This window comes from Sapajus apella, unplaced genomic scaffold (assembly GCF_009761245.1).
Source record: "Sapajus apella isolate SASKATOON/1434 unplaced genomic scaffold, GSC_monkey_1.0 scaffold13, whole genome shotgun sequence".
Taxonomy (NCBI): domain Eukaryota; kingdom Metazoa; phylum Chordata; class Mammalia; order Primates; family Cebidae; genus Sapajus; species Sapajus apella.
Window position 1 is genome coordinate 23070687 of NW_022436953.1, and position 24274 is coordinate 23094960.

Genomic DNA, 24274 nt, shown 5'->3' on the forward strand with positions numbered 1-24274 from the left:
TAATGAATAGGTAATGCATTTTTTTTTTTTTTTTGAGGCGGAGTTTAGCTCTTGTTGCCCAGGCTGGGGTGCAATGGCGCGATCTCGGCTCACCACAACCTCCGCCTCCTGGGTTCAGGCAATTCTCCTGCCTCAGCCTCCTGAGTAGCTGGGATTACAGGCATGCACCACCATGCCCAGCTGATTTTTTGTATTTTTAGTAGAGACGGGGTTTCACTATGCTGACCAGGATGGTCTCGATCTCTTGACCTCGTGATCCACCCGCCTCGGCCTCCCAAAGTGCTGAGATTACAGGTGTGAGCCACCGCGCCCGGCCTGCATTTTTTTTCAGCAAACAAAAATGAAATAGGAAGAAACAACCTAAAATAACATACAAAAAGATAGCATGTATATGGAAAGAAAAAAAAAAAACTGCTGAAGAACACAACAGAAAACCTGTTTTAAGTGGAGAGAAAATACCATGTTCCTGGAAGGGAAGTCTCAACATTAAATAGATTTCAGTACTTCCTAAATTAATATATAAATTTTGGGCAATCCCAAACAAAGCCTCGCAGGGATATAGCAAACCCTCAGATTGAAAAAATTATGAGGCTTGATGATAAAAGTTAAAAGGGGCAAGTATTTATGTTTTGAAAGAACTGTCAAACATTGGTTGAAGGAGCCTAAGTCAGTATAGCCATTTTGAAGATATTATTAATTAAATTAACATCCTGCTTAACCCAGTAATTTTAATTTTTGATATCTATCCTAATATACACTATACAAAAATCAGTTGAGATGGATTATGAACCTAAATGTGAAAGATTAAGCAATAAAACTTTTAGAAGAAAAAATAGAATATCTTTTTGACCTGGTGTCTTAAATAGGACTTTAAAAAGCAGTAACTATTGTCCTCCCATGTTTTCAGTGTATTATTATGTATTTTCTCAGTTGTTTAATACCTTGTTGTTTTGTAAGAGGTAATGCCCATCTAGGAAAATATTTTTAAAAAAGACACGAAAAAATTGATAAATTTGACTTTAAATTTGTTTTGATCACAACTTTACTAAATTACAAATATTAAAATACTATTGTAAATATTATTAAAATTCTATTAAAATTAAATAGGACTTTAAAAACACCATAGTGAAAAAAGCTGATGGATTTGGCTTTATTAAAATAAAGAACTTCTATTTGTTAAGACACAAGAGAATGGAAAGGCAGTTCACAAAGTGGTAGAAGATATTTAAGATTTTTTAGTGTATGTATGACAGAGGTCTTATATCTAGAGATTATTTTAAAATGCCTACAAATTTATTCAAAAGGATGTACAACTCAAAAGAGAACTGGACAAAAGAATTGGTCAGACTCTTCATAAAACAGAATATCCAAAAGTCAACAGCCATATGCAAAAGGATGTCAGGGAAATGCAAATTAAAGCCACTACTCACACTCCAGAATTTTTTATGGCTAACATAAAAAAGTTGGGAAGCCTAGGTTACATTGCAAAACCCTTTCTCTACCAAAAATATGAAAATTAGCTGGGCATGGTGGCATGCACCTGTAGTCCCAGCTACTCAGGAGGCTGAAGTGGGAGAATCACTTGAGCCCGAGAGATGGAGGTTGCAGTGAGCCAAGATCGCACCAGACACTCCAGCCTGGGCAACAGAGTGAGACTGTATCTCAAAAAAAAAAAAAAAGAAAGGTTAGGGATGGAATACCACGTTTTGACAAGGAACATGGAGCAACTAGAATTATAATAGAAAGCAGTTTTAAATCTGAGAGAAGCATATTCAGTCAAGGAGGCATGTAAAAGAACATTAGTTGCAGCATGGAAACAATCTAATTGTTCATCAGGAGGACAATGGGAAAAATCAAGTATTGCACGTGTAAAGTATTGAATATAAATGAAAAGAGTGAAGTAGATCCATGTGTACTAACATGGGAAAATCTTAAAGTCACCTTGTGGAATTAAAAAACTATAATGGCATATAGCCATTTAAAAAGTCCCACAAAACAAAATTATGTCATTTACATATAGGTGATTCTCATCCATTTTATCCACACACATACGACATGTGCATTTATACAGAAATGCATTTATGTGGGCTGAATGGGGACACACCCAACTGATAACAGGAGTTACCTCCAGGGAGGGCCATGGGTTATGGTTAGGAAGGATTTGACCTTATTCTACATTTGAATTTCTTTCAATGTAAATCATGTATTAGCAATATGCATAATTATAAGTAGCTATAAAGAATAGAGCCTGTCTCTACAAAAAAATTTATAAATATAGCCAGGCATGGTGGCACATGGCTCTAGTCCCAGCTATGCAAAAGGCTGAAGTGGGAGGATCACTTCAGCCCAGGAGGTGAAGGCTGCAGTGAGCCATGATTGAGCTACTGCACTTCAGCCTGGGTGATGGAGTCAGACTCTGTCTCCGAAATAAATAAATAAGTAAATAAATAAAATTTAAAAATTACAATAGCGAATAACACATTTTAAATGTAACATGCAATTAGAAAACAATACTAAGTTGTGTAAGCAGAGGAAATAACTGATTCCCACACTCATCCCTGCTCCCTGTTGACTTTCACATCAATTTTTTAGGTGTGTGTATTGAGCAGACACTTTCTGATTTCTAACAGTACTCCAACAGTGTTCATTTCTTCACCTTTTCCTGAGTAATTACTTTCTGGAGCGATGGGCCCACAGTCGGTCTGACTCAGCTGTGGTGGCACCATTGCTCTCACCAGTGATTGGTTTAGGTGTGGACCTGTGTGTGTTCATTGAGGATTTAGCCAATGAGATATGTGATGTGGGGGAAGTCCCCTGGAGGCTTCTAGGGACAGGTTTCTTGTTCTAATAAGAGATACAGGAACCAATAGTCCCCCTCTGGTTGCTGTGTCTGGGTTTGATGTGGAACTAGCTCTCTCAAGACTGTGAAGGAACCAGCCTCAGGATCAGCCAATATGCTGGCAGAATAAAAAAGTTGGGAAGAATGGCAGAGTAAAGGGAGGGAAAGAACCTGTGTCCTTAATGGTATTGGGAATCCCTCTTAAGCCATTTTGGAACCATCCTACCTCCAGACTTGTTCTGAGATATGAGTCAGTTGACTCACATTTATCATAGGCAGCCAGAAAACCATCTTGACACATGCATATACACAATGAAAAACTCGAGTCAAAACAAAACTATGCCATATATACTATTGTGCAGCTGTTTTCGGTTAAGATCTCATGGCTACTGTTTAACCATTTCTCTATTAGTGGACCTTTCAGATATACTAGTTATTTTGCTTTAATGTTATTAAAATTCTCCAGAAAACATCTTTCTTTTTTTAAAAAAGGTATATATAAAGATAGTTCATGGACTAGGAACAGAAAGTATTTTATATATTTTGGGACACTTGTGTGTTTTATAGAATAAATTTATGGAAGTGAAATTGCTGGATCAGACAGTATGTACATTTAAACTTGATACTCACCACTCTGTTGCTTCTGAAAAGATCACACCATGTGTTTTTTTTATTTGTTTTACAGCAACAGTAGGAGCTAGTGCCCATTTCCTCACATACTGACCAGTGCTGTCTATGTTTAGTATTCACATTTGCCTAGGTATAGGTTAAAACTCATTTTCTGTTTTAAATTGCATTTCTTTGAGGGTTAAAGTTGTCATCTCTTCATTTAATATAGGTTCAGAAGTTGTAGTCTCCTGTTTATTAGCTATTTGTATATTTTCTCATGTGGATTTCCTCTGTATCCTTTACCCATTTTTTTCCTTATTGGATTTAGGACTCTTGATGCATTATTGGTTTTTATGTTGCAGGTATATTGTCCTAGGTATTACTTTGCTTTCTTACCTTTGCTTATACTGTCATTTGGTACACAGGCTTAACATTTTTTAATGTTATGCTTAGAAAGTCATGCCCCACCCTTCATTTATAGGAATATTATTCTGAATTTTCTTCTAGCTCTTTTATAACCTGAAAAACTATTTAGATCATTAATGCATCTAGAATTTATTTGTGTATAATTAATGATTAAGCTTCTCCTTACCCCCCACATAGACATCTCAGTATCATTTATAGACTAGTCCACATTTGCCCCACAGTGGTATCGTTAGCATACCTTAGATTCCTCACTATGTACATAAGTCGGCCTCTGGGCCACCATTCTTATTCTATTGAGTCACTTATCTATTTCTACACTAGTATGACAGTTTTTTTTTTTTTTTTTTTTGAGACGGAGTTTTACTCATGTTACCCAGGCTGGAATGCAATGGCGCCATCTCGGCTCACCGCAACCTCCGCCTCCTGGGTTCAGGCAATTCTCCTGCCTCAGCCTCCTGAGTAGCTGGGATTACAGGCACGCACCACCATGCCCAGCTAATGTTTTGTATTTTTAGTAGAGACGGGGTTTCACCATGTTGACCAGGATGGTCTCGATCTCTTGACCTCGTGATCCACCCACCTCGGCCTCCCAAAGTGCTGGGATTACAGGCTTGAGCCACCGCGCCCGGCCTTAGTATGACAGTTTTAATTGCTATAGATATAGTGTTTATTTTGCTAATAGGGCAAGTCCCTTTTTATTATTAGTTTCCAAATTTTTTCTGCATATTTACTCTTCCTGATGAACTTTGAGTTATCAAGTTCATTAACAGATCCTGATCGAATTTTGATTGGGATGGTTGAGTGTATAGATTAATTGGGGGATGCCCATTCAAAAGTGGGCAAAGGACATGAACAGGCACTTTACAAAAGAAGACATACACGAGGCCAACAAACGTATGAAAAAATGCTCATCATCACTGGTCATTAGATAAATGCAAATCAAAACTACATTGAGATACCACCTCACGCCAGTTAGAATGGCAGTCATTAAAAAATCTGGAGACAACAGATGCTAGAGAGGATGTGGAGAAATAGGAACACTTTTACACTGTTGGTGGGAGTGTAAATTAGTTCAACCATTGTGGAAGACAGTGTGGCGATTCCTCAAGGACCTAGAAATAGAAATTCCATTTGACCCAGCAATCTCATTACTGGGTATATATCCAAAGGATTGTAAATCGTTCTGCTATAAGGACACATGCATGCGAATGTTCATTGCAGCACAGTTTACAATAGGCAAAGACCTGGAACCAACCCAAATGCCCATCAATGATAGACTGGACAGGGAAAATGTGGCACATATACACCATGGAATACTATACAGTCATCAAAAACGATGAGTTCGTGTCCTTTGTAGGGACATGGATGAACCTGGAAACCATCATTCTCAGTAAACTGACACAAGAACAGAAAATCAGACAGTGCATGTTCTCACTCATAGGTGAGTGTTGAACAATGAGAACACATGGACACAGGGAGGGGAGCATTACACACTGGGGTCTGTCGTGGGGGGAAATAGGGGAGGGACAGCAGGGGGTGGGGACTTGGGGAGAAATAGCATGGGGAGAAATGCCAGATATAGGTGATGGGGAGGAAGGCAGCAAATCACACTGCCATGTGTGTACCTATGCAACAGTCTTGCATGTCCTTCACATGTACCCCAAAACCTAAAATGCAATTAAAAAAAATTAATTGGGGGAGACTTGGAATCTTTACAGTATTGAATCTTGCTGCCTAGCAACATGGTATATGTTTCTGTTTATTCAGGTTTTCTTTTATATACTTTATGTACCTCAGCAACATTTTGTAGTGTTCAGTCTTTAGGTTTTTATATTTCTTTTAAAATCTAGATATCTAAAATATTTGCTATTATAAAAGACCTTGTTTTCATTATTTCATTCTAATTGGTTATTGCAAATGTATAGAAAAGGTATTAATGTCATTGATGTCAATTCTCATGAATGTATGTAACAAATGAAAATTATATAGAAAAAAATTATGTTTGAGTGTGTTAATTTCTAAGCATGGCTATAAAGTATTTCTAAAACATAATTCCAAATTATTAAAAACCACATTATGATTCTAACATCTAATTAAACTTAATTTTTTCTTTTTCTTTGCTCTTCTAGGTTATTATTAACTTGGTAGACCAGGCAGGAAGAGAGAAGATTATTGGCGATGCATACCTGAAGCAAGTGTTGCTCTTTAACAATTCACACCTCACTTATGTTTCGTTTGACTTTCATGAGCACTGGTAAGATGGCTTTCTGAGAATAGTGTTGATCAGTTGCAGTGTTTTTGGTACATGCTGCCACAGGGACCTTAGTTTCACTTCTTTGCTGGAAAGAAAAATTTCTTCTCCTTATTATTGGAAAGAAAAAGGATATCATTTGTTTACTTAGTTTTAATTTTCATGTGGGCATTCTTTTGGCTAAAATTTTGAGTTAATTGTTTCCAAAACATTTATGGTCTTTCTGTTCCAAAAGGACTTGGAGACACAGAGTTCCCTTTTTGCTTTGATCACACCAGCTAAAGAACTTACGGCATTGCCTTTCTGCTTGGGTCTAAGCCTAGCAGTAGTAGTAGAGTTTCCTTCTTCATATCTGGTAGTGATACTTCTTTCCCTAAGAGTAAACTTCACTATGGGTAACTCTATTACTGGTAGTAATAGAGGCTTCTCTTCATATCTGGTAGTGATGCTTCTCTCCTTATGGGTAAACTTCACTAGAGGAAAACGACAATAAGCTGTGCATTTTTTGTTTTTTAAAGACAGGTCTCACTCTTGCTCAGGCTGAAGTGGAGTGCAGTGGTGTGATCTGGGCTCACTGCAACCTCCACTTCTGGGTTCAAGGGATTCTCCCACTTCAGCCTCCCGAGTAGCTGGGACTGCAGGCACACAGCACCACACCCAGCTAATTTTTGTATTTTTTGATAGAGACAGGGTTTTACCATGTTGGCCAGGCTGGTCTGGAACTCCTGACCTCAAGTGATCCGCCTACCTTCAGAGTGCTGGGATTACAGGGAAGAGGCACTGTTCCCAGCCCAGTGAGTCATTTTGATGGTGCCTTTAACTTGTGTGTATTCTGACAGCAAGGTTCTTTTGCCATAATCCTGGCTCTAACTTAATTTACCTAAGTATTGGAAATTTGGTGGGGATAGAAGCTTCTGATGTCTGTAGTATGTTTTAATGAATTTTTATGCTTTATTTCACAATGCAGATTAGCTGTAAACATTTACCTGATTGCCTACATAATATATAGTGGTATTAACCTCATATACGTAGAGCAACAATTCTTTTTAATTTTTCCAAGCTACATTAAATAGCATATCTTAAATAAGTTTTTAAAAATCTATGATTATATTAAAGATTTTTTTCTTTCTTTTGGCATGGATTTTAGCCGAGGAATGAAGTTTGAGAATGTTCAGACACTAACAGATGCCATTTATGACATTATTCTTGATATGAAGTGGTGTTGGTAGGTATTTCACAAGAACTCCTTTTTACAGACTCTGGGATCTGTGAAATCATGGTACCACTAAGCATTAAACTAATAGCAGCATGCGGAGACGGCATTTTTGTGTTCGTTTTGCTTCCCAGTTCCTGTTCATTTCAAGAGAATGTTGATCATTAGGCAGTGTTAGCTTTGAACAGGGAGAAGGTGTCAAATGGTCAGGCAAAATGAAGTGAAACGCTCTGACTGTTCTTTAAGGACGTGAATTTATTCCTGCTCATGCCCCATGGTTCACATTTTTTCTTTCCCCTCTTTCTCACTGTTCCTAACACAGGAGGGAAGGCTTAGAGGCACTTTGTCTCAGTTTTCATGCATTTCAAAATTATCAGAGATGGAAAATGGTTCTGAGTACAGGAAGTTTAAATTGGCTTAAAGGACAGAAGAGAACATTTGATTAGAGGTTAAGACTACACGGGTGGCCAGAGAAATTAGATGAGCAAGCCATGCTGCATGACTCCTCACTGGGTGGTAAAATAACTTAGTCTGATTCACAGAGTTTAGGTGCATTTCTACTTTGAGTCAAAAGGAACAACAGTGTTTTAAAGTGCCTTCTGGTTTTTTACCTGTCGGAAAGCGTAACTTGGGAATGTGTCAGCTCTGCCCAGCAATTGTAGGACTTGGGGCAAGTCACTTTGCTTCCCAGTTTTTTTCCCCTAGGATGAGGATAATATGTTCCCTGCCATGTTATTGTGTAAATTAACAATGATGCCTATAAATGACTCAATAATGCATAGCATATAAAGATATTCCAAGCAAATTATAGCCAATGCTACTGTTTTATTGTTATACTTTAAAGAATTATGTGTTTTGAAAACCCTACTCTTTTATATTGTAAAATAATTCTGTATTGTTTTTAAAAAGGGTTGATGAAGCTGGGGTAATCTGTAAGCAGGAAGGGATTTTTCGTGTTAATTGCATGGACTGCCTGGATCGCACCAATGTGGTCCAAGCTGCCATCGCGAGAGTGGTCATGGAACAGCAGGTAATTTGGAGTCTGTCGGATTGCAAATACTCATTTTGAAATGCTTTTTTCCCATGAGCAATCAAATAGCTAAATACTTTTCAAATGTCAAATGTTGTATAGAACATTTACAGCATACAAACACCCTTGTTGCATTAAAACCTGAAAAGCACAAACTACACTGGAAATAAGTTAAATAAAGAGATTTTCTTAATTATTCATTTCAAAAATGTGATGGCCAACATTTTTAAGTCCATTGAGTGACATTGTATGGTCATTTATCTCTTCCTTATTTGGGGCTGGGATTCTAGATAGTGCAGTTCTTTTTCTTTGCCCCGGCTGTTGGGGAGGGAGCTGCTGATGGGAGGAACACAGGCGAAGGAGCCTGTACCTTTTTCCTCCTCCTGCCTCATGGGCTTCCTTGAGTGCCTCCTATTGGCAGAGCCAGCTGACCAAGCAGAAATGTGGTGTGTAGGCTGGGTGTGGTGACTGACGCCTGTAATCCTAGCACTTTGGGAGGCCGAGGTGGGTAGATCGCCTGAGGTCATGAGTTCAAGACCAGCCTGGCCAACATGGCGAAACTCCATCTCTACTAAAAATACTAAAATACAATAAAATAAATGAAAGAAAAAAAAAAAGGAACAATTTACGTTACCCATTAACTACTTTACAGAGAGTTTTTCTTACCTAGAAAAATATCTTTCAGAAGTTCTGCCACTTATTATCTATGTGATTTTAGGCAAGTCTTCTAATCAATAAAAAGGAGCTATAATTACTTAAAAAAAAAAAAAAATTACCCGGGTGTGGTGGCAAGTATCAGTAATCCCAGCTACTTGGGAGGCTGAGGCATGAGAATCCACTTGAACCTGGGAGGCAGAGGTTGCAGTGAGCCCAGATCGTGCCACTGCACTCCAGCTTGGGAGACAGAGTAAGACTCTTATCTTCAAAAAATAAAATAAAAATAATAAAATAAATAAGCTTGTGACTGTACTTTGAGGACATGAATCTGTTTCTCTTATGTAGTGTTTTAGCAGCCAGTTTTGAGTTCAAGCCCTGGCTCTACCACATACAAGGTTTTGACTCTGTACAAAGAAAACTTAACCTCTCCAAACCTCAGGCTCATTGTTTTTAAAATGTAGGTGATAACAGCATTGATTACATGTGTTGTTAAGACTAGTGAATGTGAAAAAAACTGTAAAAACTGTGTAAAAAAGCTCTTAGAACCCTAGCCTTGGCACAGAGTTAACACTTACTAGGCACTTAACTGTTCTGCTACTATTAGTATTGTTTCTATGTGCTTTTTTGATATTCAGCTTCACTTCATAGGTAAATCTAAAACAGACAAAATATAATAGTATGATACTGCGCATTAAAAATTCATGCTGTACCAAAACAGTATACATATTTGATTATATTTATTCAGCTTATGGCAATTTGTAAAGCCTTCTTCCAAGCACTGCTTTATTAAAAACAAGTCTTAAAAGACCATTTCTTTTATTTAAGGGTCCTAAATTGTATATGAATATGTTTCCTTTTTCTGCAGTACAGATTTTATGCTATGGTTTCCTGGCCCATATACAGTTAATCCACCAATGTGTTCATTTTAGCTGAAAAAATTAGGCGTGATGCCCCCAGAACAGCCATTACCTGTGAAATGTAATCGAATCTACCAGATAATGTGGGCCAATAATGGTGACTCCATCAGCAGACAGTATGCTGGGACGGCAGCTCTGAAGGTAAATGCTTGCAGCAAGCATCTGTAGGTCATTATGTAGGACACAGGTTAGACTGTGGTTTAAAACCACAGAAAGGTATGTGGGCTCCAGGTTGGGGGTGGGTATAGTTGACTCTTCTGAAATGTTTGGCTAAGGCAGGGCCAGGTAATGTGACTCAAGCAGGCCACACATTATATCAGAGGGGGAGGGGCTTTGTGGACCTGAGGAGGAGTGTATGGCTCTCTCTGGAGGGGCCTGTGTTGCCAGACCCTTCAGTTTTTCAAGGGAGTCTGGAAATCTGAATTTTATACGAAGTGGTTGTTTTTCAAAACTGACAAAACAGAGCATGTCTACTGGCAGGTTTTGGCCACCAGTGTCATGCTTTGTCTTTGAGTTTGAATCTCAACGCTGCCTCTTACTAGCTGTGACCTTGGGCAAGTCACTTAACCACTGTCACTTGTCATACAGGAATTATACTAGACCTATTTTAAAAGACTGTTATGGGATCATATGAGTCAATGCATGTAAGGGCTTAGAATATTCTCGGACACACGTAAATGCAGAAGAAATGTTTTAGTTATTATAATTAGTAAAGTCTTTTGAAGATCCTATAGAGCTAGTCTTCACAGAATATTAAGTATAAAATATAGTCCCTAGTAAATAAATTACTCCATCTGAGAGCGTTGTCCTCTGTGGCAATAGGAAGTGTTTGAATTTGTTTAAATTAGGTTTATGTTGATCATTCTGAAAGATATTTCTTGTCACAGATTGTACCGTCAAGGACCTCTAACAGACATTAATCCTTCTTTTGGGTTGAGTGATAAATATCAAAAGCTTTTTATTGATTATGGAAAGTAAACTTTAGAAGTCTCCTGATACAGGCCAGGTGCAGGGGCTCACCCCTATAATCCCAGTACTTTAGGAGGCTGAGGTGGATGGATCATTTGAGGTTAGGAGTTCAAGACCAGCCTGGCCAACAAGGTGGAACCTGGTCTCTGTAAAAATACAAAAATTAGCTGGGCATGGTAGCGTGCACCTGTAATCCCAACTACTTGAGAGGCTGAGGTGTGAGAATTGCTTAAACCTCAGAGGTGGAGGTTACAGTGAGCCTTGATCGCACCATTGCACTCCAGCCTGGGCAACAGAGCAAGACTCTTATCTCAAAAAAAAAAGTCCTGGTATAAGTTAGCACTTAAAGAGAAATACTTCTCTTTTTCCCCCCTTGATTTTAAACTTCTTTGGGATGAGCAAGCATTCATGCCTTTCTTCTATAATAGAGACTTGTTGCTCTACTAATATTTCCTGTGACTGGCCTAATTGGCAGCATGTTCTTCCTAAATTGTCGGTTTTAGGCCTGAGATTTCTGAGATTGCCTTGGAGAGAAATAGAGGGGTTGGGATGGGGAAAAAGAGACTGCACCTTCCTTGCCTTAGGTTTAAGTCACTACTTCTGTAGGGACTTGCTCTGACATCTTTGTTGTGAAAAGCAAAGGAAACAAAACAGTTTAAGTTGTGACTGAGTTGTTCTGCAGGTGCTGGTGCTATGCAGCAAGGCATGGAAACCTCTGTTTGTCCTACTTGTGTAGAGCTGCCATCCACACACCCAGGCTAAAAGCCCATTGTGATAAACTCCAGGGAACGATCCACATTTTCCCACATCAGAACCTTGGTTTTTGAATATTACACCAGTTTGAGAAGCAAATAGTTTTTATTGTTTTGGTGTTTTGACTTGTAAATTCTAGAAATTCTACACATTGCCAGGAATGGCTTTACCGTAAAGCACCATCTAACTGTGAAGACTTGATGCCACAAGTAGCATGTGTAATTATTTGACAAGCTTAGATCAAGGTAGAATACCAGTAGATATTTTAACTACACTATTTGAAAATTATAAAAGTCATACCTTGGAAATTATAAAAAGCCTGTAGAATTCCACTCTTGAAATGAAAACTCACAGTTTATTTTGGGGATATTCTTGTGTTTAAATAAGACGTCAAAATGAGTTTTTGTTTGACAGGGTGACTTTACAAGGACAGGAGAAAGGAAGTTAGCAGGAGTTATGAAAGATGGAGTGAATTCAGCAAACAGATATTACCTCAACCGATTTAAGGATGCTTATAGGCAAGCTGTTATAGGTAAGAAGCAGAAGAGCTTTGCTTCCTTAAAATTTGTGCCTTCCGTGACTAATATTTTACAGAAACCAGCTTCATTAACATAATGCATGTTTTTTAATATACTTGTGTTTCTGTATTGAGCATCTTACCCAATACATCAAATTCAAATTTTTACAAGATTAGAATTTGACAAATATTGTTGGCTGGAGCAACAAAAGAAGCCATCTATTTCCATGCATATTTGTCAGTTTGTTACTCATGTAATAGAAAGCAGGGTTTGAAGCTCCTAGAGTGTGAAATAAGGTGCCCTAAAACCTCAACAGTTAAAAACTTTATATTCCGTTTTTTTCCATTACTCAAGGCTGAGCAATGTAACCTGATTATTTTTCCTGTATGTTATTTATTGTATGTTCTTGCTGTGGACAAATATACCAGCCTTTCCCATAAGCATGGTTTAACAGAATATTAGGGTACGAAATTTAGAGATTATCCTAACCACCTCATCATTTTTTGGAAGAGGAAATGGGAGGGCAGATTGCCCAGTAGAATTTTTGCATTGACATTTTAAAAATTTAATTTTCATGAAGATGTTACTGTATAAGATTAAACTAAATGCTGAGTGTTCTGGATTAGAACCAGATGTAACATAGCTGACCTGTGGTCCCTGAGAGTCTTTTTGAAATCCTGTTTCTTCACCTGATTATTTAGTGCACACATCAGTCTAGAAGTCCCTAGACACAGGCTGCTTAGGAATTTGAGAAGTCTGATGTAAAGAAGTCTGATTCATTTGCCAGACATGGAGGGTGCGTGCTATGACTACAGAATTGGATTTTAGCAATTGATATTCAAGGAAAAAAAATAAGTTATCTTGCTTCCATTGGTTGATCTAGCTACCCAGTTATATCAGTAAGGACCCCAGTTCTGTCCTCCTCTCAGTTCAGCCATTCATTGTGTCAGCTCCATCCTGATCCTGAAGCTGGCTAAGAGATCTTCAGGGTGAAGAGATAGAGGGCAGTAGCAGTCTGTGCTTGTCTCTTTACTGTGTAGGGCCAGTGGTTGGCAGATCTTCTTTCCCAGAAGCCTCCTCCAGTCTCATTGTCCCATGAGACAATGAGATAGGATGGAATAACTCCACAGGGAATGGGATTATAATGATTTATTAAGGCTGTGCTGTATCCCCCACCAAGAAGAAGTTAGCTTGTCTATCTAGGTTTTTTGCTGATTTTAAAATTGGCTTATCTTTTTGTTATTGATCTGTAGGAGTTCTTTATTCTAGATACAAGTCCCTTACCAGATAGATGAGTTGTAAATATATTCTCTTGTTCTAGGTGTTACCTTTTCACTTTTGTGCTGCTGCTCTTTGAAATACAGTTTTTAACTTTTATGATGTCCAATATGGTTTTTTTTTCTTGTGTTGCTTATGATTTTAGTGTCACATCTTAAAAATCAGGTCTAATCCAAGGTCGCAAAGATTTATGCTGTTTTCTTCCAAGAACTTTACAGTTTTATGCCGTATACTCTCTTTTGTTTTTTAAAAATACATTAGTAAACTAAAATGATGATAGATATTAACAATTCCACCCTAGATTTGATGCAAGGCATTCCAGTGACAGAAGATCTTTATTCCATATTTACCAAGGAGAAAGAACATGAAGCTTTGCATAAGGAAAATCAGAGAAGCCACCAGGAACTAATTAGCCAGCTCTTACAAAGTTACATGAAGTTATTACTGCCTGATGATGAGAAGTTCCATGGGGGCTGGGCCCTCATTGACTGTGACCCCAGGTGAGTTGGAGTGGTGTCCAGGTGACCAACTTGCTTATCCGATGTTGGGAAGTTATGATTAACACTGGCAGATGTCCATAAAGCTATGGGCATGCATGCATGGTGCAAGGCTGTTTCCTCTATGGGCTGGTAGTAAGGGAAGCTGACTGCACGTGCATTGGGTACAAAATTAAGGGGGTTCTAAAAACTTGGTAATGAAGAGAAATATTTTAGTGCAATATTTGATTTTAAAAAAATTCAAATTGGTGAACTATAGCCTGCAGCTGCCTGTGGGTCCCCTGCTCCCTGCAGCCCTAGAATCTAGATTTATTGTATTAATGCATGTAAGTGAATGCAACAAGAGGTACAGCGAGGCTGGGTATTTTTACTGGTTATAAAGTGGTCCTGGCCTTTCATAAAATAAATAGGCCAATTAATATTCTTTTTTTTTTTTTTTTTTAACAAAACCATCCAATTTCAAGTGGTTCTTCAAAATATCAATGAATAACGGGATCTAAATTTATCCACTAGATTGAATGTTTGCCTTTAGGCTGAAATCTAAAACGATAATCCTCAATATTATAAATCAGAAACATTTTGGAAAATTGTAGCCCAAGCTTTAAGAATAAAGCACTCTAGTTTGATTTTATCTTATTATATATTTTGTGTGTTTCTAGTAAGAGGGGGCATAAAATGTGCTTGAAAGTACAATTAAATGAAAGATAGTATTTATATATTAAAATGAATAAAAAACAACATTGACTGTAGATTCATAGGGAAACATCCCATGATAATCCCATGGATTTTTTTCACTTTGATAGTAAATACTGTATGTTTGGATGTAATTTGTGGACTTTTAAAATAAGAGATGAAGTTTTCCTCACACACAACCTAGCAGTAGGTTTTTGTGTTTGTTTAAGCCATTTGGTAAAGCTATTTTGATTCATATTCTTTATTTGCTTTTTTAGTAGCAGCAGTCCAACTTAATGTAGCACCAAAAAAAAAAAAAAAAAAAAAAAACCAGAGTAGTTTTAATACGCACTCAGAAATAACTGCTGGTAGCACACCTGCATTTTCTTTGAGTTTTAACTGCACTTATATTTTTAAGAGAGTGTCATGATTTTCAATACCATCTTTTTCCAATCAAGTATTTTTGTGTCTACTTTGGGATAATCGAAATTGGGAATAACCAAAAGGTTTATTTCTAGTGCTGGCTGCCATTTTGTAGGGTCACATTGCACTTGATTTGATTTCCAATTCTGTAATTTTTATGGAAAATTGGTACCCTGGGGTGAAGAGTATTAAAAAATGTAGGCTGGGCGCAGTGGTTCACACCTGTAATCCCAGCAATTTGGGAGGCCGAGGCGGGCAGATCACCTGAGGTCAGGAGTTTGAGACCTGCCTGGCCAACATGGCGAAACCCCGTCTCTACTAAAAATAGAAAAATTAGCTGGGCATGGTGGCACACACCTGTAATCCCAGCTACTCAGGAGGCTGAGGCAGGAGAATCACTTAACCTGGGAGGCGGAGGTTGCGGTGAGCTGAGATTGCACCATTGCACTCCAGCCTGGGCAGCAAGAGTGAAACTGTCTCAGAAAAAATAAATAAATAAATGTAAAGTGTATATAGCTTTGCTCTTAAAGTTTGCAACAAAATTTGGGTAAGCATGCTTTAAGAGTCATTAGAAGCCTCTTGCAGGCTGGGCACAGTGGCTCACGCCTGTAATCCCAGCACTTTGGGAGGCCAAGGTTGGTGGATCACCTGAGGTCAGGATTTTGAGACCAGCCTGACCAACATGGAGAAACCCCATTTCTACTAAAAATACAAAGTTAGCCGGGAGTGGGGGCACACGCCTGTAATGCCAGCTACTCGAAAGGCTGAGGCAGGAGAATCACTTGAACCCAGGAGGCGGAGGTTTCAGTGAGCCGAGATCGTGCCACTGCACTCCAGCCTGGGCAACAAGAGCGAAACTCTGTCTAAGAAAAAGAAGCCTCTTGCAAAGATTCATAAAAACAGTCATACTTATTTCTGGCAATTGAATTAATCAAAATAATGGTGAATAATGGTGTGGTGGCTCACGCCTATAACCCTAGCACTTTGAGAGGCCAGGGCAAGAGGATCATTTGAGTCCAGGAATTTGAGAACTCGTCTCTACAAAAAAAAAAATTTTTTTTTTTTTTTTTTGAGACGGAGTTTCGCTCTTGTTGCCCAGGCTGGAGTGCAATGGCGCGATCTTGGCTCACCGCAACCTCCACCTCCTGGGTTTAGGCAATTCTCCTGCCTCAGCCTCCCGAGTAGCTGGGACTACAGAAAAAAATTTTTTTAAATAGCCTGGTGTTGTGGCGCAGGCCTATAGTCCCAACTACTCAGAAGGCTGATGTGGGAGGAACTCTTGAGCCCAGGAGTTTGAGTCTGCATTGAGCTATGTATGATTGCACCATTGAACTCCAGCCTGGGTGACAGAGTAAGACCCTGTCTCAAAAAAAAAAAAGGTGAAACAAGAATAGTCCTCTAGGGTTAGGTCTTTAAATCACTGGCTAGGCACAGTAGTTCATACCTGTAATCCCAGTGCTTTGGCAGGCTGAGGTTGGGGGTCAGTTGAGGCCAGCAGTTTCAAGACCAGCCTGGACAACGTAGCGAGACCCTGTCTCTTAAAGTCACCGTTGGGTGATTAGAGTCTCAAATCTTTTAAGTTCTCAGCTACCATATATCTGCCTCAGAAATACCATTGTGCTTCAGTTTTCTTTTCTTCATTAACATGATGAAATGCTTCTCTTTTTTTCCTGATTTTTGACTCCCTCCTCTTTCCAGTGCCCAGTAATTGCATTCCCTATTTCTCTTTAATCCAGCACTATAGAATTTGGCTTTCTGATAACGGAACCAGTGAGTATCTTCTGTTTATCTTCTTTAATTAAAATTACTAGGGCCAGGCACAGTGGCCCACGCTTGTAATCCCAGCACTCTGGGAGGCCAAGGCGGACGATTCACGAGGTCAGGAGTTTGAGACCAGCCTGGCCAACATGGTGAAACCCCGTTTCTACTAAAAATACAAAAAATTGGCTGGGCTTGGTGGCATGCACCTGTAATCTCGGCTACTTGGGAGGCTGAGACTGGAGAATTGGCTTGAACCCGGCAGGCAGAGGTTGTAGTAAGCCAAGATTGCGCCACTGCACTCCAGCCTGGGCAACAGAGTGAGACTCCATCTCAATAAAATAAAGTTAAATTAAAATAAAGTTCCTGATGAAGAATACATTACTATTGGTCACATTTGTTAGATAGCAAGGGTCAATACATTCTTCCTGTTGCTCATTGCTGCATTTGGGCTGTACAGGTGAGGAGTTCTTACCCCACCCCCCCAAAAAAAAAAAAGCAGCTGCCCACTCTTCCTTCACCACAAGGGAAGCTGAAACACATGCATTCAGGGCGTTATCAGGTTTTCAGCACATGGTGCTACCCCTGAAGATGATCCAAATAGTCTCACACGTCATGATGGACAATGAAACTAAGTTCATTTTGTTCAGTCTGTATTGCTGCCTTGTCTGTAGGTGCTAACCTGGTTCAGAGCTTGCAGCTGCCCCACTGTGGGTCTTGGGCTGAGCTTTCTGCCGAGTTTGCCTTTTAGTTGTGTTTTTTATTCTTGTTCTACTTCTTTATTCTTTTGTTTAAGGATAGCTTCTGTTCTGGGCCTCTGAGTCTCCTGGTTACTTTCCAATTTGTTGTTGGATTCCCTCTTTTTCTCAGATGTTGCTACACAGTGGTTTTTGTCCTCTAATTCTTTCTTAGATGGTCAGTTGCCAAGAATGATTGTGAAAGTATCCTTCACCTGTGTTATATACCACAGCCTTTGCTGCCATCCTCATCTTCCCTGTGGTCATTGGTGTCCAAAATAGACCCATCAGAATCATTAGCCCAGTGATTCCCTTTGATCTTCATCCTTTGGGACCCTGAAAGATTCTGAAGATTTTCCCATCAATGCAGGAATCCTTAGCTGAGGTGCTGTCTTTCCTGATGTGTTGCTGGCTGTGAAAATGTTGTGTCTTCTCTGATAATATGTAAACCAGTGTCTGGTGTAGAGTGGTTTTGTCTGTTGGCTCTTCAGTCCAGAGAAGCTGACTTGGGTCTAAGGCAGAGATGGGCAGGGGAGCGCCATCGCTAACCAGGACAGCAGGAGTGTCTGAGGGAATGATGCATTGATTGTCAAGAGGAGGAGGTAGAACAGGGGACACAGGGGTCACAGACTTGTGGAATCTGTGTGCAATCTGCTCTTTGGCAACAGGCATGGCTGCTAAGTTTTGAGACTCTCCACTCTGTTCCAGAAAGATCTCCTCTAAGGCTCATCGTGCCGTACTGTTTGCGTCTAACAGTAGTTGAGGTGTTGGCTGCTTGCTAGGTTTTCCTTGCCCTTTATGGTCCCTGTGGTTAATGTTTTGCTAGAAATGTGTTTCTTTGAAGCTTGGGGACAGGAGGAGGTGGATGTAGGAGCCAGTGAAGCCAATGCTTTGGAGCCAGCAGCTTATCAGGTCATGCTTTCCTTGTTGGCTTGCATAGCTGGATGAGGGCTGCCTACCAGGAGTCTTGGCATTTTTTTTTTTTTAATGGAAGGCACTTCCTGTAGCTGGCTTCAGTGTGAGCCTCTTTTGGAGAGCCAGGTGGTTTAGGGGTTTAGGCTGGGACTTAGGAGGAGCTGGAGGAGATAGAGCAGGAGCTGGGTCTCAGAATGGTTTTCACGTGTTCTCTTTTATTCCAGAAGTGGTGCTTTTTCAGATAGAGAACTGTTACCTTCTTCCTACATTTTCCTCTCCTGTGGATTACGGATTACTCTGAATGGACAGGGGGTGTCATGTGCTGTTTGAGTTTTCAAAGTAATATTATGTTTCTATCTTGATTAGATAATTCTGTAGGAACTCCCCTTCTTACAGGTACCTCTTTACTTTGTCTTGTGGGTGTCATTCTTTCTAATACTGCTGAGATTTCTTTAAATTTGCCACCAATATTTTTCTTCCACTTGCAGGGCTTAAAGATTTTCCCAGTGGTGCTCTATTTCCCTTTCTCTTGATTAGAGATTTGGAAACCTGATCTTGGGCCGAGTTTGCTATAGAACCTCTGTACAGTCCATCAGCTTGGCTGGAGATGTTGACTCAGAACAGAGGCTCCTGGTGGAGGACAAAAGGTGGCCCTGGAAGTGGCAGTGGGTGTGCAGGTCTCTGGAGAGCCAGCCAGTGGAGGGCTCAGCCCTTAGACTTCGGTACTTGCTCTCATTGCCTGCTTGGGTGCCTCAACCATCCACTCCTGGAATATGTGTGTGTGTTTAAACAGTTTTATTGAGACATATAATTCATATAACATAATTCACCTATTTAAAGTATATAATTCAGTGGTTTTTAGTATATTCAGACTTGTGCAGCCATCACCATAGTCAATTTTAGGACATTTTTATCACCACAAAGAGAAGTCCTGTACCCTTTACCTGTTACTTCCCTGCCCCTTACACTCCCATCCCTAAGCAACCATGAATGTAGTACTTCTGTCTCTGGATATGCCCATTCTAGACATTTCATCCAAGTGGAATAATATGTGGCCTTTTGTGACTGGCTGCTTTCGCTTAGGATAATGTTTTCCAGGTTAATCCATGTTGTGGCTTGTGTCAGAACTTCATTCCTTTTTGTAGCTGAATAGTATTTCGTTATGTGGTTAGACCACATAATAATGGTTAATGCTCATCTGTTCTTCTGTTGATGGGCATTTGGGTTATTTCCACATTTTGACCATTGTAAATAGTGCTGCTATGAACATTTGTCTACAAGTTTTCATTTGAACACCTCTCTCTATTAAATAGTTCTTTTGGGTGGAAGTTGCCAGATTATCCAGTAGTCCCATTTAACTTTTGAGAAAATGCCAGACTATTTTCTACAGTGGCCATGCTGTTTTACATTTCCACCAGCAGTGTATTTCAGTACATTCTAGTTTTGGAGGGTTCCAATATCTCCAGTCTTTGCCAACACTAATTTTCCTTTTTATCTAATTGCAGTCATCCTACTTGGTGTTAAGTGGTATCTCATTGTGGTTTTGATTTGCATTTCCCTAATGACAAATGATGTTAAGGTTGGTTTTTTTTTTGTTTTTTTTGTTTTTTTTTTTTTTTTGGGTACTTGTTGGCTGTTTCTGTGTCTTATTTGGAAAAACATATTCAAACTCTTTGCCCATTTTTTAGTTGGGTTGTTGATTTTTTAAGGTTTTGTTGGGAATAGAGCTGGGATTAGGGTCAGGTGAGCGAGGTACAATTATGCAACTACAGGGGTGTATTCTATCTTTACTTAAATGTTTGATGTTTTGTCCATCACATTTATATTTTTGCATTAATTTTGATTTTTTAAAATATTGCACTAATTGTCTTATTGACAAAATTAATGGCACCCTTTAAAATTTGTACCAGAGACCAGTACACTCGCCTCACTGCAGTCCCAGTCAGATGTTTAAACATCTGGTGGAAAAACAGGCAAGCAGTTTGGAAATGCGCAGTCCCAGCAGGACAGCAGGCCTGGCTGCGGGGTGCCAGCCTGGGGCTTTGGGCGCTAGATATCGAGAACTGGGAACCAGGAACTGTCCAGCGCACGCGTGCCTGTCGCAGCCCTTTTCCCTTGCGAGGCTGAGCCCAGCTCTGTCCCGGCCACCCTAGACAGCCTCTGGTGTGGCCTTTCTTGTCCTTTACCGCCCGTTATCACAGGAAACCCCCGACTCAATCAACATTGGGAATGAGGCTCTGAGACTGGAGAGGAAACCGGGGACCTGCAGGGCGCGCGTTGCCTCTCCGTGAAGCCAAGTGGTGTTCCCAACTCGCTTTGACTCGCTTCCTCGCAGTCCAGCCGACTGCCTGGTCCAGGCGTGGTAGTGGAGTGACCAGGCACACGGCAGCCACTGTCCCTTAGGCATGCCATGGCCTAGGGGGCCAGACGCTCGGCGCAGTACAGACGCTCGGCCCGCCACCATCCCCTCTAGCCCAAGCACTGTCCCTGACGAAGCTGAAGCGCCAGCGAACTCTTGCTGGGAGTTCGGCACCCCTCCCCTGCCAGGCCAGGATCTGTGCCCTTTGTAGGGGGTGCAGTACGCGCAGGACGGAGCGCGCATGCGCACTGGCAGGCAGCCGAGGCCGGAAGTGAGCGTCAGGAAGCTAGAAGCGTCCCTTGGGCGTGGCTTGGCGCAGCCGTGTCGCAGTTGCCGCATTTGCCGCATTTGCTGCGGGCGCGAGGTTGGGTGCAGGCGGCTGTCTGACTGAGCCTCGAGGCATCGACGGACGGACGGACGGACGGACGGACTGACGATGCCGCGCTCCCACAGGTCTCACTCTACCGCGCGGCGCGCTGCCGCAGCTGCCACCGCCACCACCGCTGCCACTGCCACCGCCACAGAGCCCCCGTCTGAGGGCCCTCTGGCTATGACTTTCAAGATTTTTCTCCTTTTTGCAGGACTTACTGTTAAAGTTCCTGTGGGGTTATATTTTACCTGTAAATTACTTCTTTTCCAGACTCTGTTGATGATGTCCCCTGATGACAGCGGCTTTTACGCGACCATTGTCTCAGTGGTCGGGCTGCATGTGGTGCTGGCAATTTTTGTCTTCATAGTGTGGAAGGAGGGCTTGCCCCAGTGGCGGGAAGAGAAAGACGAATAGAGCAGCTTCTTCTAAAGAGCTGCAAACGGGGTGGGGGGGATACCCAAAGGGTTTTTCATTTTCTTTGTTTGTATTGAACGTGCTTTTTGTTGTTGTTGTTGTTGTCGTTGTTGTTGTTTAAAAGGGAAGGGTGGGTGGGGAGGGAATTAAATATTTGCTGCAGCTAAGACTTCAGTAAAATGGGGTGGGGGTAGGGTTGACATTTTCCGACCACCTGTTACGTGCCAAGTGTTTTTTCATTAAGGACATGTTTTTGACTGAGAATCATGTTTGGCTGATGTAAATATTAATGCCAAAATAAGCTAGTTAGTAGAATTTATTTCACATTAAAATGTGTCGTGACGTAATTTTTATGGCTTGGCTCAAGCAACAGTTTTCAGAGTGCACGTAAGTTCAATGCATGAAACTTAACTACGTCTTACAGTATTATTTGGTATTATTCTCCATGAAGCTGCCTGAATCGGTCTCCTTTTCCCATTGATTAATTGGTTAATGCTCAGATTTTGGCTCCTAGAATCGCTTTGTGTGTTCCTGGTTCTGGCATCTCATTGCGTCATTTGTTGTATTTTTGGTATATTATTGTACGTGCAAATCGAGGTGAATTTTTTGTTTTAGATTAAGACTGTTAGACTTAAGCTACAACAAGGTGGCGCTGAGGTAAAAAACTGCGATTTAAGATTTTGGTAAATCCTTCTCTGCAGTACCTGTTAAACAGTGACCTCATTCTTGCGCAGATTCAGTATGTGGTTTAAGTTTCACCAACAAACGCTTTTTTTCCACTGTTATTTTCCATTCGTTTTTAGTAGCATTTTGATAAGGTCTAGGGAGTAGGTATGAAATCCCAAAGCAGAAATGTCGGCTTTCTTAGAGTGGAATTTGGAGACACTGAGTGTAAGAATGCAGAAACATCTCTACCTTTTGCTGGAAAGGCTATTATTGTTAGGTTAATATTAGACTAAAAGTTTCATTTTAATTCAGATTCTGCCTTTGTTATTTGTAGATTTTATACTTTAAGAATTTTCTTGTTGGTTATTTTATAAGGATGTACATTTTACTGTAGTTTTGGTTTCATGGTTCATCAACACTTAATACCTGGATTCTAAATCTTATTTTCATCATTGATTTTAGAGTGGGTATAAATATTACAAAATAGACTTAGAATAAGGAAGTGTTTGTTTCTTGAAAGCCAAATAAATTAATCTATAATGACAAAAATGCAAAAGTAGCTTGGATTTATTCCATTTTTGCACATACTGTATTCATGTAAAAGTCTTTCAAAAGATGCATTTCACATGAATGTAGAAATATCCTGAGTGCCTACAGTGTGTTATTTTGAAGATTAGCTAATGTGAGATGATTTAGATGATTTCTCCCTTCAACTCTCACATTTTTCTTTCTTCTTCCCTTAACTCTTCTCTATCATCCTCCAGTCCCCCCACTTCCTCACCTAAAATTGTCCCATTTCCCGAGGGACCGCTTCCTCCTTCGGCTGCCTTTCTCTACGCAGGGACCTCCCCTCAGCTCCAGCCCTTCTCCCTCCATCCCTCACTTCCCACATCTGCTTTTCCTTGTTTTTTAAAGACTATCCAAATGGATAGATTGTATTACATCTAACTTCAGTAGAACTCATTGATTATCTTGTCATCCCCCCCCACCCCCAGCCAATCTTTTGTCCTAAGTAGCTCTGCTGAAGAAATATGCTTGGCAAAAAATGCAAATGAAAATATTTAATCTTCTGTGTCATATTTAGCCTCATTGATGCTACTCATAGAGATGTGGATGTGCTGTTACTGCTTTCTAACTCTGCCTACTACGTGGCCTAGTAAGTTGCTTATTGATTTAAAGCATTTGATTTTGTTTTAACTTGAGTAAATTTTTTTTAGAATTCATTTAAAAATGTGAGAATATGGTTTTGTTACATATTTTATGAAACATCATTGAACCCCTTTACCTTATATAGCTGTTACGTTATTCTAACTTCCTTTAATCTCTATCGGTTTGAAAACATGATTTTACAGTTAGATTAATATGTAAATCTTATATTGTATACTTTTGGCATTTGATATTATTTCATATATATCTCCCAGATTTTGATATACTCCATAAATTTTTAGCACTAATGCCCACATATCATTGTTTCTATTAGTGTAGTAAAGTTTTTCCCCATTGTTAGGTATTAAATTACTTCCAATTTTTTTGTTAATACGAACGACGCAGTTGTCTTTATGCAGTACCATGTCTGTGCGTGCATGCACACTTCTTTGGGTACAAGGGTATGATGAATTCAGACTTTTGTGGTTTGTTGTCAGACTGATCTCCAGAAAGACTATCAATTAACAGTGCTAGTAGCAAAATACAAGTACTTGTTTCCTCTTATGTTACTGGAATTGTTTTATTTTTACTAAGTAAATATTCACCTTACTTTTGGTTTTGTGTAAACTGTTATTTTTTAGTCATTTGCTCAGATGCCCGTTGGCATATATCATATGAATCTTTCATTCTGGATTTTGGATATCAGATGTAACAGCTGTATTGGCTGTATTGTTCCCAAATACATAGTCTGTTTCTCTCCTCTCTCCCTCTCCCCCCTCTCTCTCCCTCCCCCCCTCTCTGTTTTCATTTTATGAGTTTTTCTAAAACTGAAATTATTTTAACCTTGTAGTTGGTTT

General features: G+C 39.9%; 1 protein-coding gene across 3 annotated transcripts in view; it reads left to right on the plus strand.

Moving 5' to 3' along the window:
* Window positions 1-24274, plus strand: part of INPP5F (inositol polyphosphate-5-phosphatase F) — a 108668-nt gene that overhangs the window by 77508 nt on the left and 6886 nt on the right. For 2 of the 3 annotated variants that reach the window (XM_032281820.1, XM_032281819.1), the window contains exons 10-16: window positions 6004-6128; window positions 7273-7350; window positions 8248-8368; window positions 9955-10083; window positions 12079-12196; window positions 13762-13960; window positions 23356-23427. In XM_032281820.1, coding sequence (XP_032137711.1) covers window positions 6004-6128; window positions 7273-7350; window positions 8248-8368; window positions 9955-10083; window positions 12079-12196; window positions 13762-13960; window positions 23356-23427 — 842 coding nt within the window. Of the gene's footprint in view, window positions 1-6003; window positions 6129-7272; window positions 7351-8247; window positions 8369-9954; window positions 10084-12078; window positions 12197-13761; window positions 13961-21741; window positions 21993-23355; window positions 23428-24274 lie in introns of those variants that run through there. The other variant, XM_032281821.1, reaches the window with a different exon arrangement.